The sequence below is a fragment of the Chrysochloris asiatica genome, unplaced genomic scaffold (genome assembly GCF_000296735.1).
Source record: "Chrysochloris asiatica unplaced genomic scaffold, ChrAsi1.0 scaffold00070, whole genome shotgun sequence".
Classification (NCBI taxonomy): Eukaryota; Metazoa; Chordata; class Mammalia; order Afrosoricida; family Chrysochloridae; genus Chrysochloris; species Chrysochloris asiatica.
This window is the reverse complement of record NW_006408588.1, coordinates 9,190,270-9,208,458: the sequence shown is the minus strand read 5'-3', so window position 1 is coordinate 9,208,458 and position 18,189 is coordinate 9,190,270. Positions and strand designations below refer to the sequence as shown.

The 18,189-nt window shown below is 36.6% G+C and overlaps 1 protein-coding gene across 1 annotated transcript in view; it reads right to left on the bottom strand.

Annotated features, from left to right (window-relative positions):
- The window catches only part of CEP128 (centrosomal protein 128kDa), a 707,284-nt gene that overhangs the window by 97,775 nt on the left and 591,320 nt on the right, over nucleotides 1-18,189 (bottom strand). Inside the window, exon 19 of the mRNA XM_006864786.1 lies at nucleotides 8,775-8,798. Within this exon, the coding sequence (XP_006864848.1) occupies nucleotides 8,775-8,798 (24 nt within the window). The remainder of the gene's footprint in view (nucleotides 1-8,774; nucleotides 8,799-18,189) is intronic.

The following is an 18,189-nucleotide window of genomic DNA, read 5'->3' as shown; positions in this document are numbered from 1 at the left end:
AAACCTTGGGTAGTTTTTCTCTAAAAACCTTTTGTCATATTCCCAATATACCTGTTCCTGGCCTTTCTGAATTATCTGAGAAAACTTTTACTGTCTCGGCTCTAAAAAGGGGTTTCAAATCCACTATTGTTCATGGATATCAAACATAACTGAATAATCAAATAAGGAGCAGTTCTGACATTCATCCCAGGTGGCTATCGCTTGTTCCTCAGAAAGATTTGTTCCCAGGACTCCACGCACTGCCAACACAGTGGAGGTATTAAGAGAGACATTGTAAAAGAAGCCATTTTCTTAGAAGCTACAATTACTGCAGTTAGAAGCATAGAATGAACAATGTTAGGACCAAAGAAAATTATACAGAGGTAGGCAACCAGTGAGTTCGCAAAAACCAATGAACCCAGGATGTCAGGAGGTCACTTCCTTTGGTCCTCAGGGTTCATGGCTCACTATCCTGAGGAGGGCCTCGGAATTGGATTTTTGTCCATGTTGTCACAGGGCCACAATGTCCCCAACACCACATGACATCTTAAATTGTTTTGCAACTATCTATTCTTCACAATATCTCCTATCAAATGCATTATCTATGCCATTCATATGTAGTAGACAATGTCTTATACTTAAAAAATTAATTTATTTATATGTGTATCTTCTCTCTTCAATTAGAGCAGAAATTTGTTGAGGGCACAGGTCCCTACTTATTTTCCCTTTTCTGCTCTTTAATGTCAGTGTACTGAAACAACTCCAAACCCAGTGTCACTGAGTCGGTTCTGACTCGTAATAACCTGACAGGACATAGTTACAGGGGGATTCTGAGACTGTCAATTTTTTGGGAACAGGCAGTCTCATCTTTCTCTTTTGGTGTGGGTGATGATTCAAACTTCCAGGCTTGCGATTCATAGGCCAACACCAAATCCACTGGGTCAACAGGGCTTCTACTATCAACATGCTGTTGTGCATGTTGTGTGTCATCAAGTTGGTTCCAACTCATAGTGACCCCATATCGGGTTTCAAAGGAGTGGCTGAGGGGTCTGAACTGCCAACCTTGTAGAATGCAGTCTAGTGCTTATCCTACACAGCACAATTTTGTTGTTGCTATTAAGTGTCATGGAGTTGGTTCCAACTCATAGTGATGCTGTATAGGGTTTCCGAGGAGCACCTGGTGCATTTGACTGCACTAAGGCTCAATGTTAACTTGTTGCTGTTGTTGTTGAATACCATAAAGTTGGTTTTGACTCATAGTGAGTTTGCATAATGTTTGTGAGGAGTGGTGGGTGAGTCTGAACCGCTGACCTTAGATTCAAAAAGAATCTGTGGGAGCTAGAAGTGCAAGTGAAGCATCTAGCTAATATGAAGTGTGTGTGTGTGTATGTGTGTGTGTGTGTATGTAGGGGAAGCTGCACAAAAACACCCAAATTTGCAGAAAGTACTCATCTGACCTAGCTTCAATGGCTTGATGACCAGAGCTCAACTACAGAAAGATAAAGAAATTTGATAAAGGAAGCAAGTGTAACTTGCTTCAATTTGAAAGCACTTGATCTATGCTTATGGATGTAGTAGTTCAAAATACAAGTCAAGATGGAAGGAGTTTTCACATCAAGGATGGGCAACTGAGACATTGTTGTTGTTGCTGTTAAGTACCATGGAGTCAGTTCCAACTCATAGCGACCCTGCACAGGGTTTCTGAGGCTGTAAATCTTTACAGGAGCAGAACACCTCATCTTTCTCCCGCGGAACTGCTGGTAGTTTCAAACTGCCAACCTTCAGGTTAGCAGCCTGATTTGTAACCACTACACTATCAGAGCTCCTATCCCCTCAGTATATACGGTTGGTAGGGATGGGCAACTGAGACATTGGCTACCTTAAATTGGGGGCTGGGGGTAGGGGAGAGAAAGGCTATAAAGCATGATGTGGCTGGTTTACATGTTTTTTAAGAGGGAGTTAAGTTTCAGAAGTGTGGGAGAAGGCAGAATCCTCACTGAATAGTTTTCATTTTGTCTAGATGGGTCTGGTGAAAGGAGATAGGGATAAGATTCTTATGATTCAACACTGAGTAACTGTTATCATGACTAACTGCAATAGTCACAACTGAAAGGTAAAAGCTTTGTAGCATGAAGGGGGGGAATAGTTAATCTTACATTCTAAGAACAGAGGACCCTAGGACCATCAAGGAAGAAGAGAATGAGCTGAATGTGGGGCCCTAACCAGAGAAGCAGTGACACCAGAGATGGAGGCAGAGATAATGACCTGGAGAGAGAGCATCTGAGGACTTTAGACTCATGGAAAGAGAAAGGCTGTGCACTGGTGGCCACAAGGTTGGCTTGCAGAATGTGCCCTTTTGTTGTTTAAATGATTATAATATTCTTGAGTGTTTTTGTGTACATGAAAACAACAACAACAAAAGTTAATAAAAGTGAGGGCCTTAAAACAACAACAACAAACCTATCAGGCAGTTGTGGATAAGCCCAAAAGTAATTAGATTTTGAATTCTTCATCTAGTTCTCTGGGTGGCACAAACAATGAAGCACTTGACTATTAACCAGAAGGCTGACAGTTTGAAATCATCCAGAGGCATCTTGGAAAAACGGCCTGGTGACCTGCCTCAAAAAGTACATAGATTTAAAAACTCTGTGGGAGTCTCACAGAGTGAACTCCATGGTCAACTGGCATAACAGAGTCTAAAAAAGACAAGGTTCTACAGTCTACTTTGGTGAGTAGCAACTGGGATCTTAAAAGGTAATGAGCAGCCATCTAAGGTGCAACTATTGGTCTCTTCATGTGAGGAAGAAAAAAGAGTGATGAAAATTTAAGACACTTGGAATCCAATAGTCCCATTAGACTAATGGAATACCTGAATATCACTCTCTATAACTCTGAGACCAAAAGAACTATATAGTACCCAGCTACCACTACTAAGTGCTCTGAAAGGGCAGTTGAAGGTCACAGATAGAGTGGGAGAATATGTGGGGAAAAAATTCCAAATCATTAAAAAGACCAGGCTTACTGATCAGAAAGAGATGGGATGAATCTGAGACTGTGGTCCTCAACCTCTCTTTTAAGTCTGGAACAGAACTCAGCCTCATGGCCCAATTTTCAGCCAAACAGTAGGCAGGTCTATAGAAGGGACAACAACACTAGTGAAGTATGCTAACCAAGGAATGGCCATGATCAAATGGGCAACATTTACCTAAGGACAAAGTTCAGAAGGGTTAGGAAAGAGGGTGGAATGAAAATAAGAAACACAGTGAGGAAGTGGGGTAATTATTGTTATTGTTGTTTGAAGGAGATAATAGTTATTGAAATGAAACAAAGCATATGATTTGTTGAAAGTAAAATTGATGATCTGCTCTGTAAACCTTCACTAAATTCACAATAAAAAAGTAAAAAAAAAAAGTATTTGTGGCCCAGTGCTTATCCTACAATGCCACACCAAGATTCACTGTGCCCAATAAATACCCATTGGTTAGCCCACTTGGGAGTCCTGGTGTGGTGCTGAGGGTTATTGCGCTGGACTGTGAAGTCAGTTTGAACCACAAGGTTAGCGGTTCAAGGTCACCAGCCATTCCTGAGAAACCCTACACAGGGTCTCTATGAGATGGAACCAATTCGAAGGCACACAACAAGAATAACAACATGCCACCTGGTGTCTAAACTGGGGTGTCAATCAAGATTCTTTTATTTGGAAACTCAACTCGTTATACTTTGGCTGCAAGTAGTTCCTTCCTAGAAAAGTTCACAATAACCTTTACTGAACACAGAGCTTCTGTGAACATCAAGTAGAGTACCGACCGGAAAGATCAGACAATAAAGAGAATACTGATGTACTTTTTGGAATTTTTCCCCTCAACTACTGAATTGGTACTGTTTATAAGTCTATATTCTTAAGAACAGTGTTACATTAGGATCACATACAGACAGTTTAACATTCATTCCTTCAATCATTCATTCATTGATTCCCTATACAAATGTTGATTGATTATCTACTATGTGTTAGGCAATCTTCAAGGCCCTGGAGACACATCTACAAATAAAATGGAATTTTTGATGCAAGGAAAGGAGCGAGAAAAGCTGAGGAAAAGTGGAAAGATGGACAATGACTGTGACCTAAGCACACATATTGTGACAAGTCAAATCAAGCTTCTTATTATGACAATAATATAATTTTATTTCAGTTATTAAAAGTACAGAAACTTTATGGAAATAGAATTACTGTATGAGCCAGTAATCCCTCTACTTGGTATATAGCCACAAGAAATAGATCCAGGACACAAGTAGACATGTGCACCCTGATGTTCACTGCAGCACTACTCACAATAGCAAAATGATAGAAACAATCTAAATGCTCATCCATGGAAGAAGGATACACAGACATTGGTATCTACATACAATGGAATGCTATGCAACACTGAAGAATAAGAATGAACCTGTGAAACACCTCATAACATGGATGAACTTGGAGAACATTAGGTTAAGTAAAATTAGTCAATCACAAAAGGAAAAGTATTTCTTCGATGTACATACAAAAAACACCCCAAAAACCCAGAGAGCATAATGGAAGCAAATGCTGTTGAATGAGGATGCATGGAGGGGATTGTAATCATTGCAATGAAGTGAAATACATTAAGATGAATGTAAAGCTGATGTTCTCCCATGTAAACTATCACTCAATTCACAATAAAAACTTTAAATAAAAAAAGGAAAACTATTGCATGAAACCATTATTGTAAAAACTCAAGAAAAGGTTTTTTCATACTAAAAAAAAATTATTTGGTGGTTGCCAGTGATGGGAGGGGAGGGAGAGTAATTCATTGGCTAGAGGGTAGACACATGTTAAGTCAATGATGGGGAGGGCAATATACAAGAAGGGGGAAGATAATATACAAGAAGAGGGAGGTGGCAGAAGAATGATGAAGACAGGGAAGTACGAAAGGACTAAAGGGGATAAAAGTAAATAGTGTTATATACACAACCTTGGAACAACAGTGTTCTGTGGGCAGATACCTGGACAGAGGCACAGGTTGGATGGAGATGGGAGGAATAATGGGCGTATACCCACAAATACATAAGAGTTTTAAAGAGGATATGTGTACATGGGTATTTACTTTTCCTGTAAACTCAACTATCAATGAGATGGAGCACACAATGGGGAAAAGGTCTTAGATATTATCACACATCTTAAAGCAATGAGTTGCTAGGGCTCAGGGCCATTGTCTCAGGGGACATCACTGTCAAGTGGCATGACCTAGTCCACAAAGACAATGTTCAAAATCCTACTTTGGTGAGTAGTGCCTGGGATCCTAAAAGCTCATGAGAAATTAACTGAGATACAGCTATTAGTCTTCACATGTAAAGAAAGAAGAGTGATGAGAACTGAAGATATTCAGAATCAATTAGTCCAACAGACAAAAGGAACCTATGAACATCAGTCTCCATGACTCTGAGACCAAAATAACTAGATGGTACCCAGCTACCACTATCAACTACTCTAAAAGGAATCACATTAGAAAGTCCCAGATAGAGTGGGAGAAAATGTGGAATGAAACTCCTAATTATTCAAATAAAAGACTGGGATTATTGGTCAGAAAGAGACTTCTTCACCCATGCTTCAGGTATGGAAAGGAACTCACTCTCATGGCCCAATTATTAGCCAAGCAGTAGATATGCATATAGGGGAACAACAAGATGCTCACCATGAAATGGTTATTCAAAATCAAAACGGCAACATTTACCTAAGGACAAAGTTGAGAAGGGATTGGAAGGTGGGTGGAATGGAAAGAGGAGGACGCACAGGGAGGATGAAGGATAACTGTTGTTTCATGGAGTGAACTGTAAACACTGAGATGAAACAAAGCCTATGATTTGCTGAATATAAAACTGCTGATCTTGTTTGTAAACGTTCTCTCAATTCACAATAAAAACTTTTCAAAAAATCTACTGAAAAAAACTTTAAAATTAATCTAATACAAATACTTCTAATGGAATGATGGCATTTGAAATACTTACAGATTTGTATCTTACTAATGCATGTATTCGAAGTGCAACATCTTATGGATCAACCCAATCAGACGCAGACCAACAATACTCTTCTATCATTTAAGTGTTGAGTTGTGAGATCATAACAAATGATCTTGAGATCACTTTCAGCATATTTAATTTTATGGACTATAAAACACTTCACTAGTGGAATAGTCTGCCAAGTATATTAAATCTACTCCTTATAATGCTACACAGAGCCAAAAGACTTCATAATATTTGAGCATTACTATTATTACTGAACATTTTAATTTTTATGGTTTTACTTATGATAATTACTTCAAATTAAAGCCATCTTGAGAAAACTGCCACTTCAAAGAATCAAGTCTATTTAATCAATTTTATTTTTCTCATGATGATTTTTCATTTTTGCCTCGGTTCCTCAGGGAACCTTAGAATAAGGCACTTTAGATTCTATTTCAAAGTAAATTTGTTAATAAAGAGATTAAATAAACAAAATGGACAAACAGATATAAATGAAAGATATATGCTGTATGATTTTCCATTTCACATGGTATATTATTATGGCTCAGATTAAATAAGGACTAACAAGCAATCACATAAAGGTGGTGACTGTGTACTGTGGAGTTGGTTCCAACACATAGTGACCCTGCATAGGGTTTCTGCAGCTGTATATCTTGCAGGAGCAGAAAGCCTCATCTTTCTCCTGCAGAACAGCTGGTAGTTTCAAACTACTTACCTTGAGGTTAGCAGCCTGATTCACAACCACGATGCTATCAGAGCTGGTAATGATAACTTAACATTTGTATGGTGCTAGATAGTTTGACTTGTATTTTCTCTTTTTAACATCAAACTGAAAAAAGGTAACTATGGTGACACACTGTAGGATAAGCACTGTTCATACTCACCAGTCACTCCTCAGAAATTCTATACAGGGTCACTATGAGTTGGAACTGACTTTACAGCATTTAACAACAACAACAAAGGCTTAATGATGAAAGAAACATGAAAAAAAAAATGATTTCATAAATATTGCATATGTCTATTGTACATTGAACCCAGACCTTTGAACTAAAAAAACTCAGTTTTTATTCATGTTTTCAGAAAGAGCATTCAATTCATGGGTCAAATTCTGTGGGCAAGACATTTCCTAAGGGTAAATAAAATATATGTGAATGAACTCTAAACATTCCACTCACCTACAGTGTTATCATACTGCCATTGAGAAAGTCAGTGTATTTTCCAAATGGACCAGTTAAGCATAAGGAGAAGCTTATTTTCCTGCTAGGGTCTAGAAACTGTTCATCAAAACCACTTTCTTACACAGTAATAAATACACTTCACTACGATATCTTTCATCATGTCCACAGATAAACACTTTATTCTTTAACAATCGTATTGTTTAAAGGATTCTTATTTCACTATAAAAACAATAAAACGAAGAAGTGAAAATAGTAATAATATGGAATGGCACTCTTACTACCTTATGTATTTTTTCTATGCAAACATATGCATATTCAACATTTGCATCATAGCCTCTATATAGTTTGTCTATTACTTACATGTAAAAAAGAGCATGGGGTTATTTACATCTTGAAAAAATGATTTTTTTAAGACAGCATAGTATTCTTTCGGGTGGTGGTATTGTAGTTTATTTTACTATTCCTGTAGTTTACATCAGACAAAAGAGTGAAATCACAACTGATAATTTTTGTCTAATAAGACACTATTATTTGGCTTCTCATTCTCATCTAGTCTTTCTTCATACGCCTAAGATTATGTTATAATTAAAGCACACATAATTTTATAGCTTGAATTTGTTTCCATCATCTTAGTATCATTTTTCATCAACTGTGGCATATTGGGTGGAAATGCCATACTTTACCCCTACTTTGCTTTTAAAAATAAACACTTTGCAATAAAATTGCATTCACATAGTTTTTATCTCCATCTATTCCATTAAAAACATTGTTTTTTAAGAGTAGATTCTGTAAGTAAGATTACTACAAAAAGAGTGGCAGCATTTATCATTTTTCTGTACATTAATAAAAAGAATCTAAAAAAATATGAATATTGGGAACCTGGACCACAAAATATAAATAGCATCCTTCTCTTAGTTTTTTATGAATTAGTCATTTCAGTGATTGTGAAACAAAAATATATGCAAAGTTACTGATTTCCATAAACTGGTATCACTAGTCTTGAGATAGCAGTAGCCACTTCAATATACTCACATTTTTGTTACTTTGTTTAGTTTTCATTTATTTCTCTTTTAAAAACTGCCTCTACATGGAGAGATAGAGCAGCTGAGGACTCTAGACTCAAGAAAAAAGGAAGACTGTGTGCTGGTGGCAAGGAAGCAAGTTTGCAGAATGTGCACATTGTTTGTTTAAATGATTCTATATTCCTGAGTGTTTTTTGTGTTTACCCCACCCTAAATAAAAACAAACAAACAGAATAGAAGCAAATGCTGTTGGATTGTAATCATTGCAATGAAATGATGAGTGTAAAACCAATGTTCTCCCGATGTAAACTATCACTCAAGTCACAATAAAAACTTTAAAATAAATAAATAAATAAATGTGATAGTACATTTAAAAAAAAAAAAAATGCAAAAGACTGCCTCTGCATATTTTTGAGGTATAGCTTAGCTGAGATTCCCAATCTTAGATGCAGGTTTAGAAATGTTTTCTGAAACTGCTTCCTTTGTGGAGTCCTCTGAAATCCACAACTGGAGACAGGAGTAATTCTGATATAAGGATAAAGAAAATATCCCAACTTACCGTTTCCAATGCATTTACACGGTCCTGCAAAGAAAGCATAATATATAATTATAAAAACAAACTATTAAAAAATTCAGTTTACTGAATTTTCAAGTTGTCCATTTATTTTCCATCAGTAATGTATCCATTTTAAAATGTGAAAAATAAAAATTCCTACTCAAATTTATCTCTACAATAAGAACATCATGAACAAATCACCATACCTTTTATCATTTCAGCTAGTGTTGGGGCCATAGGGTTTAATTTTGAAGTTTAATAGGAAAAACCAGATATTCAATGGTTACTGAAAGGACAAGATCTTACTATTTCTGTATTGGTAAAATGATTTCTCTAGATAAGGATATATAAATATCAGACAGATTTGAATATATGAACCACGTTAAGGAATAATGGCAATATGCAAGTACACAAGGGAGTTTCCAAGATTTAAGTTTAATTGAAGAAAACAACACTTGGCAAAGATTTGACTCTCAAAAGCCAATTGTTAGAATTTAGCATATGTACCAGACTCAAATAGATATATAGAGCAAAATATGGTCTCACAGGGAGGTACAAGTTCAGACATAATAAGAACTTCATCAATAAAAATTACTAAGTAAATTGTTATTGAAAGCAAGCCTGGAAAAAATTAAGGAAAACACTAGGTCCTGTGGTGTTTTCCCTGCAACCAACCCTAAATCCATGTAGGCCTTGACTACCTACAGCCTCTGAGAAATTTAGCATTCTAGTTTTCAAAGAGGTGATTAATAACATTTGTTTAAATTATTTTGGAAAACATCTTCTCTATAGTTCTATTCTGATTCCCTTCCAGAGGTAACAGCTACAAACAGGAAGTCTTTAAGAAAGGTTGAATTTGGGAGAGAGGAAAGTGAAGTAAAGTTAAAAAAAAAAAAAAAAAAGTAAAGTTATCATTTCTCAGAAAGCCAAAGCTATGTTTCTTCCTCTATTCCTACGTTAAAAAGTTGGAGAAGTCTCTGAAAGAGCTATTTCTTTTTGGCTTAGTCAAATTGGTTAGTCATTTGTCCTAACAGGGACAAGGAGAAAAATATTGCAAAGAGCTATTCAGCTCAGAATTCTTGTGATCATGCACAGATTCCCAAAGACCCCTACCACTTAGGGGTGGAATGAACTTAACTCTTACCTGCATTCTCTCAGCATCACCTACATCATGGGGAACCTTATGCATGTCTCTAGGGCTTCTGAAACTCAATCTCCAACACTCAGACTGGGTAACTGAGTTGAGGATTTTTACCCATTAAACATTTGGCTATGTGGCCATCAATTTAAATGAGTATATTAATGCAAAACCACAGCAGACGGTTTTCAGCAATATAAGTAGTTTAATTGCATTTTTTTGGCTAAGTTGCGAGGACCTCACCCTCACCCCCATGATTTTCATAAGATAACTGATATTTTTTTGGCGACTTGTGCACTGTCACTTTTGAGCGCTTCATAATAAATGCACATGATGCCTCAAGGGAGCTGTGAGCTCTGGTTACTAGGCATTTTTATTCACAGTGCATCTGGGACAAAACCACTCAGCAATGCTTTATCATTCTTCGCCGCCTGAACAGAACCATTCATTAGTGAGAGATAATCTTTGGGCAGTCTCACATTTACAGCAACTATATAAGAAGGCTGAAAATATTTACAGCCCCTACTGGAGAGTCTGTTGAAAGCATAATCTTCCCAAGAAAATGTACATTATAGAAAATTCAAACACACATACAGACATAATTTTACATATACTTTTAGGAGAATCACAGACTTTCAAAAGTCCATCCCTGAGCCTGTAAGTCTTGTCCCTACAAATAAAAACACCTGAAACAAATTGTATAGCATATTATATAACCAAATTAGTTCATTAAACTAAATCTATTTATTTCACTTTTGTGAAAGATTTCTATGTAATTAACAACAATGACAAGGAAAGGCACAATTTTGACCATAAAGTCACAATGAACAGATGAAAAATATGAAACTCTAAGTATAGAGGATTAAACATAAATCAAAGGAAGGAATTTTTAAAAAATGATTAAAAGAAAGTTCTTAGTGTAAAAAAACATTTTGTTTTCTGTTTGTGTGTGTGTGTGTGTGATCACATGGTTGTGTAACACTATAGTCTCATTCCTACCAAGGAGGGGAAAGTGCAAGAAACAACCAAAATGTCAACAAATAGTTTGATGTTTATTTTTAAAGATTATACATCAACTCACTTCAAAGTTACTGAGTTACAATGGAGAGTATGAATGTCTGTTTCTATCAATAACTAAATATTTTATACAAGTTCAAAATGAAGATAATGTTGCTAAACATCACGTTTTAACTTGTTTCTTTTAAATGAGAAAATAAAAATACTAATATTCCAAAATAGCCACTCTACTATCTTAGGTTTTTTTTTTTTTTTTTCTATGAAAAAATAAGCATATCCAACATTTCCTACTCAGATCAAGTAGATCAAGTCAGCGAGTCATATTTTGTCAATAAACTATATAGCATATGCACTACAAAAGGGGGCATTTTCGTTTTTAAGATAAAGTTAGTAATGTGCCTTCAGTTGCATATATTCATTTGCTACTTGGTTACAGCTGGATCTACATTAGAATCCATGAATGAACCAAGACATAATACGCATTAGGATTACTGATGGGCAAATATTTACAGGCCAAGTTAGGAAATGAGTGCTAAATGGATCACTAGTATCTGAACACCTGATCATTAGCAATTTATTTGATTATACTGAACCAATCAATTAAGTACCCTGAATTATCATACTATCTAGCAGATGAACAGAAAGATCTATAGGGCTAAAAAAAAAAAAAAAAAAAATCAGGTTCTTCTGCTACTGGCAAGAATGTTTTCAATATATCGTTAGCATATGAAAAAGAATGTTGTTGTTGTTATGTGCCGTGGAGTCAGTTCCAACTCATAGCGACCCTGTACAAGGTTTCCGATGCTGTAAATCTTTATAGGAGCAGAAAGCCTCATCTCTCTCCTGCAGAACAGCTGGACATTTCTAACTGCTAACCTTGCAGCTCACAGCCCAATTTGTAACCGCTACGCCACCAGAGCTCCTTGAAAAAGAAATGTTACTGGCATAAAAATATAAGAAGAGTATCCTTTCCAAGTCTAAGAAGCTTTAACAATATAGAACAATTCTGGAAACTCATTTGAAACTAAAGGGTTACAATGGACATACAATTTTCAAATAGAAATCCACAGTGAGGACTCATATCAGTGTTCTAAAACACAAAGCCCCTCTTCTGTAGGACAACTCTACTACTCTTTTCAACTCACAGGCTACCCTTTGCTGTTCTTTCTGCCAGCAGCAACTCTGTTTAATCAGAATTCACAGCTTACCTGTTACATCCTATGTGAAGGACACAGAAGGAAATGTAAGTATCTTTTCCTGTAGTCATTTTTCCACGTGACAATCCATTGCATTTAACAAATTGTCAATTGTTATTTAAATAAGTAAAGGAGCTAGAAACAGTTATAAGCGTTTTATTCTCTAAGCTTCAGGATATTAAAGAAGATACTGAAAAATCAGTATTACAGGATTTAAAATACATGCAAACAATATAGAGAAATGAAATTGCAAATAGCTTCAATATTGCAACTTCTGTGCTGCAACACCTATATTTGGCATAAATTGGCTTTGAAGATACCAAATGCATCAATAGTCTATACATAAAACTCCATGTCATCTCTTTAAAGACAAAAAAATCTCTCCATATTTCAGAAAAAATTTATTAGGATTGATGGTATAAAAACATCTTGCAGCGGTTTCCCAAAGTTGTTAAGTGCCATCCAGTCGGTTCTGACTCATAGCGACTCTGTATAGGGTTTCCCAGGATCGGCAGATGAGCTTAAACTGCTGATCTCATGGTTCAAACAGACTTTGCAGTGTAGGGCATTAACCCACAGCGCCACATCATCAGTGTTTAATTTAGCCATCATTAGAGACCATATTCAAACTTGGTTAATTCATTTCATAGCTCCTTAAATGACCTTTTCAAATCACCTACCAAATAATAACACAACAGAAATACAGAAAAGAAAATCACAGCAAACTATTATGATTTTGTCTAAACAATTATCAGTTAAAATTTTTTTAACTTATCAAAAAAACCAAGTTTAAATGGATATATCATGTTCTAGAAAAATGTATCAATTTTTGTACAGTATTGTTGCTGTTATGTGGAGTGGAGTCGGTTCCGACTCATTGCGACCCTGTACAGGGTTTCTGAAGCTGTAAATCTTTATGGGATTAGAAAGACTCATCTTTCTTCCGCAGAGCAGATAGGATCATCAAAAACAAGGGAAGCCTGCAGGGGGATCAACAGACATATTAGTCACAGCGATGACATACCAACAACCATGAAAATGGTGCAATGCAAAAGGACTGGAAAATGTTTTGCTCTGTAGCCCAGAGTCAGGTTAAATTGATAGCAACCAACAACTACAAAAACATCACGTCCCATTTTAGAGGGAGAACTCAGTCCTCTATCATGTTACCTGGTTTTCACTCCAGGTGTGGCAAATTTCAGATAGAACCAGAAGCAGAAACGATTTTAGATTTCAGAACAAAGTCAAAGTATGCACTTTACATTTCTGATCTGTTCTCTAATGACTGCCATTTTCATGATAGAGATCCAAGGGTTGCTAGTTGTTCTTCTATAGCTTTTTCAGTTATATTCTCAGGTTTGTGTTTGTGTTTGAAATGAAGTTATTACTGACCATTACACTTCTGTCTGGAGTCCTAGTGTGGAGTGGGAGGATAATGCACTGGACCGCAAAGTCGCTTTGAACTGCAAGGTCGGCGATTCAAGCCTATCGGCTGTTCCTTGGAAACGCTATACAGGGCCGCTGTGAGTTGGAACCAACTCAGAAGCGCTTAACAACAACAATAACAACACTTCAGTCCTGATAATACAGTGGGTTAACTATTGGTTAATCGCAAGGTCAGCAGTAGGAAACTACCAGCCACTCCGTGGGAGAAGATGAAGCATTTTGCTACCCTAAAGATTTACACAACAACAATTCAGTTTGACACATCATAAAAGGCCCAAGTTGCACTTATACTGAAGTGGGATGTGCATGGGTTTGTGGAGTGGGGAGTGCAAATGGTTTGTTGAAGGAAGAAGAGTGAAAGAAATGGAAATAGAGATCTATTCATTTGTTTCAACAGATTTCAGAGGAAAATGCAGCCTGAGAAGGGAGGTAGGGATTTTGCTTCAAGTCCCCATGAGCACTTCCAGATGGCTGCATGAATCTAGTAACAAAAAAACTCAGATTTACCCTTAATATTTCAGACCATAAAGCACTGCAATGGTATCCTCCACCTACCATCACTTAAAAGGAAGATTCCCTTTAAGAGTCTTTAAAGCACAAATATAATGTGGTATACAGGTGCGTGTCCATGGGATACAGACACAAGCAAATAGTATGATCTTTCTCCTGGAATGACTCAATTTCAAGGAAACAGCCCATAACAGGTTACAAAGGCATTTGCTCAGTGAATGACGTCTGAACTAGGAAACACCTAAACATTATTTGCAGATATAATAAAAACTATGTTGATAGTTAGGAGCAATGCAAATGGCATCCAATGTAGTTTGCAAGGTTGACTGTCCTGCAAAAGACATGCTCATAAACTAGCAGGGATAAAAGCTGAGTAGCAGGGGAAATGAACAACCTAGACATAAACATATTACTTTTCCCCCCAAGGATTTACATTTAAAAAAATTAAAGTACATGTCTCCAGTTGTAAGGTTAGTCATATATTAGCTGAATAGGCTCTGAACTCATATGCAAATCATGGTGCAATTGTGATTGTGGTATACTTTATGAGCAAATTTGTGTCCTACAGAATTTGTAGAAAACAACAGAGTACGCTTTGAGTTTCAGGTATACAAAGAGGTGTGTATCTGATTGTCACCAAATACAGCTGGTTTAATAACACACCCTAAGGGTGACATCTTCTTTGTTTCCTTCCAGGTGCATGTCTCCTGGCTTCTGGGTTAAGAATGTTTAAAAGTAAAACCCATATAAACATAGAACGCAGCTTCTCAAGTTCTTTCGGCTGAATATGTGCGTTACAGCACTTGATTTGTGACTATCATGCATGTCACATGGTTGAGTCATTAACAGGCATAAGTAAATTGCTCACCTTGGGAATTCAATTGCCTACTTTTGAGCAGTTCCCAGCATTCTAATCTGCATGCAGAGCAATTTACTCAATAGTCTTCAGGATTAAATTGCAACACAATACTACCTTCAAGATGGTCTTTCTCACCCCCATTTCCATATTGCTTCTGTGTACAATCACCTCTCATCATCTTATACTAAAGATAGAGGCTACTGATAAGGATAATCAAAACATAAGCAAATAGTTTGAAAATAATATTTTTGGCTGAGATAAATTAAGGTTTTTCCCCTTATTAATTTGGTTTGACTTAGATTAAAACTACCATTAATCTCGATTTTCCCAATATATAAGTGCAGGGTAGAAAGGACAGGAGGTTGAAGGATTTAAAGCTAACCTTAGATCATCTGCACACTGATTATCAATGGTGCACTATTATTACCCCCTTGGAAAATTTAAGAGCAAACCTCAACAACTTAGTTCTTAATTGCACTCTTGGGGTACATACCTAAAGGTTGACTTATCTTAAATGCCCTAAAATAAAGCAGATGCATTTTGACTGTTCCAATGTCCTAAATATTCCTACCTATGACATACTTAACTGCTTTTTCTTCATATTGAGCTTCACTCTGATTTTTCACTGCAGTATGACTAGCATCTTCCCAAGATGGAATTTTAAACAGTAGATTCGGCTGTTTACAAGAGATGCGAGTAAAGAAAAAAAAGTTGGAAAGCTCTTTTAGCTTAAAGAAATGGGAAAGCACTATAAATACGAATAGCTCTACAAAATATCACTAATAGGACTATAATTTCAAACAAAGATTGAAATTCCTGTATATAGAGAGAATAATACCATTATAATACTATTAAAATACCCTACCACCCTATAATTCCTTATCCAATTTAAAGTCACAATTTTAGGGAAATCATTACTTGAAATTTAAAACACATTACTATGCAGGACTGTGAATAAAGAGTAGTGATTTAATTCAGTGTCTCCTCAGTTGTGTTTCTTTTGAAATCGTCTTAGAAGTAACGAAATCTAAATTCTACAGTATAGGACATGAAGCAATAGATGTTTGCTAATGAACACACCTGGGCAGTTTTAAGTGGTAATGAAAGCTACTCTCTTCATTCACTCACGTCCTTACCTGTGGGCAACACAGCTGAGACAGTGTGATTTTTTAAAAGGAACTCCAGAAGCCTAACGATTCAAAATTATAGTTCCTTTCATTTGCCAAAGTTTGTAAAATTCTACCAACAAATTCTTCTTCTTTGAAGGAGAACTCAGAAATTAATTCAATTCACCCCATCCAGCTCACTTTTCAAAATACAAACATTCCTGAGATAGAATTCTATTAAATTGGTTCCTTTTTTAATTTTGGCATGGCGCTGTAGGATAAGCGCTGGGCGGGTAACTGCAAGGTGATGGTTCAAACTCATCAGTTACGCTCCTCGGGAATCCTGTACAGGCTTGCAGAGTCAGAACTGACTTGATGGTACATAGCAACAGTTCATTCCAAAGCAGGTGTCAACAAAGTAGGGCAGTGGGACCTAGCCAGTCTCTAGGCTCTTTTCACATGGCCCACAAGTTAAGAATGCCTTTTACATTTATAATTGGTTAAAAAAAAATCAAAGCAAGAATTGTATTTCATGACATATGAAAATTTTATGAAATTCAATTTCAGTATCCATAAAGTTTTATTGGAGCGCAGCTTCATTCATTAGTTTACGGATTGCTTATGACTGCTTTTACGATAAAAAGGCAAAGCTGAGTAGAACTTGTACAACTTTTATGCAACTTTAAATTTAACACTATAGGATAAGTCACTGGACCACAAGGTCGGTTTAAACCACCAGGTCAGCGGTTCAAGCTCACCAGCCACTCCTTGGAAACCCTATACAGAGTTGCTGTGAGTCAGAACCCACTTGACAGCACTTAACAACAACAATACACATAAATAGAGTCCTCATAAGGCACTGTAAGATAAGCACTGGATTGCTAACTGTAAGATCTGGGGTTCAAACACACCAGTCGCTCCTCAGAAACCCTATCCAGGGTCAATATAAGTTTCTTCTCTTGTCTATTCCTTATATACATCCTTATTTGTTTCATGTCTTTCCTTGCTTCTTTCTCCATCGTCCCTCACTCCTGTTCATTTATTGATTTAATTAATTCATCCATTTATCTATTCACATTGATTGGGCAAAGCACTCTTTTGGACACTGGGAACACAGTTACCAACAGAGAAGATGAGGTCTCTCTGCCTCACAGAACTTCAATCCCAAAGAAAAAAAATAAGGAATATACTCAATAACTGTAACTGGGGGTGCAGGTAGGGGTTTACTTTAGATACTGGCCAGTTTAAGATCTTACAATGAGATGATATTTGAGCTAAAACTCAAAAGTAAAAATAGCCAGCCACTGAAAGAGTCATGGGAAAAGAAGAGTGAACAGAGGGAATATCATGGGTCATAGAGCAGGAAAGGATTCACTGAGTATCAGGAACAAGGAAGTCATTGTATGGCTAAAAATGAAAACCTTACTTTAAATTACCATGGTAACAATCACCATGATTTACTGAACGCTTATTAATGCCAACTGTCTCGACTTCTTTTCACATGTTTCTTTTCCTGTTAACAAACAATCCCAGTAAGTGGATATTAATTTCATTTATTTAAAGTCAAAGACATATACACAAAGACATTAAGTCTATATTGTAATTAAAAGATGGAGCCTGAATTGTTGAGTTTATACCGACTCTTGAAACAAATTGAAGGTCTCTCTCTCTCACACACACACACACAAATATACATAAATCTATCTATCTATCTATCTATCTATCTATCTCTCTATCTATCTATCTCTCTATATATAGATGGAGTCCTGGTGTGGCACTGAGGGTTAATGCGCTGGACTGAAAATTCAGTTTGAACTGCAAGGTCAGTGGTTCAAGCTCATCAGTTGCTCCTTGGAAACCCTATACAGGTTTCCAACGGCACTTAACAACAACAACATATGTATAGATATGTTTAACAGCTCTTCAAAATGAAATTATAGAAATGCCATACACTGACAGTGCAATTTTAAGAGCAAATAGGCCACTGTTGTTATTGTTAAATGCTGTCGAGTCAGTTTGGACTCATAGCGATTCTGTATAGGGTGTCCAAAGGGCAACTGGTGGGTTTGAACCACCAGCTTTGTGGTTGAAACCGACCTTGAGGTCGAATGTTTATCCTACAGAGCCTTTTAGTCTGATCATGGGT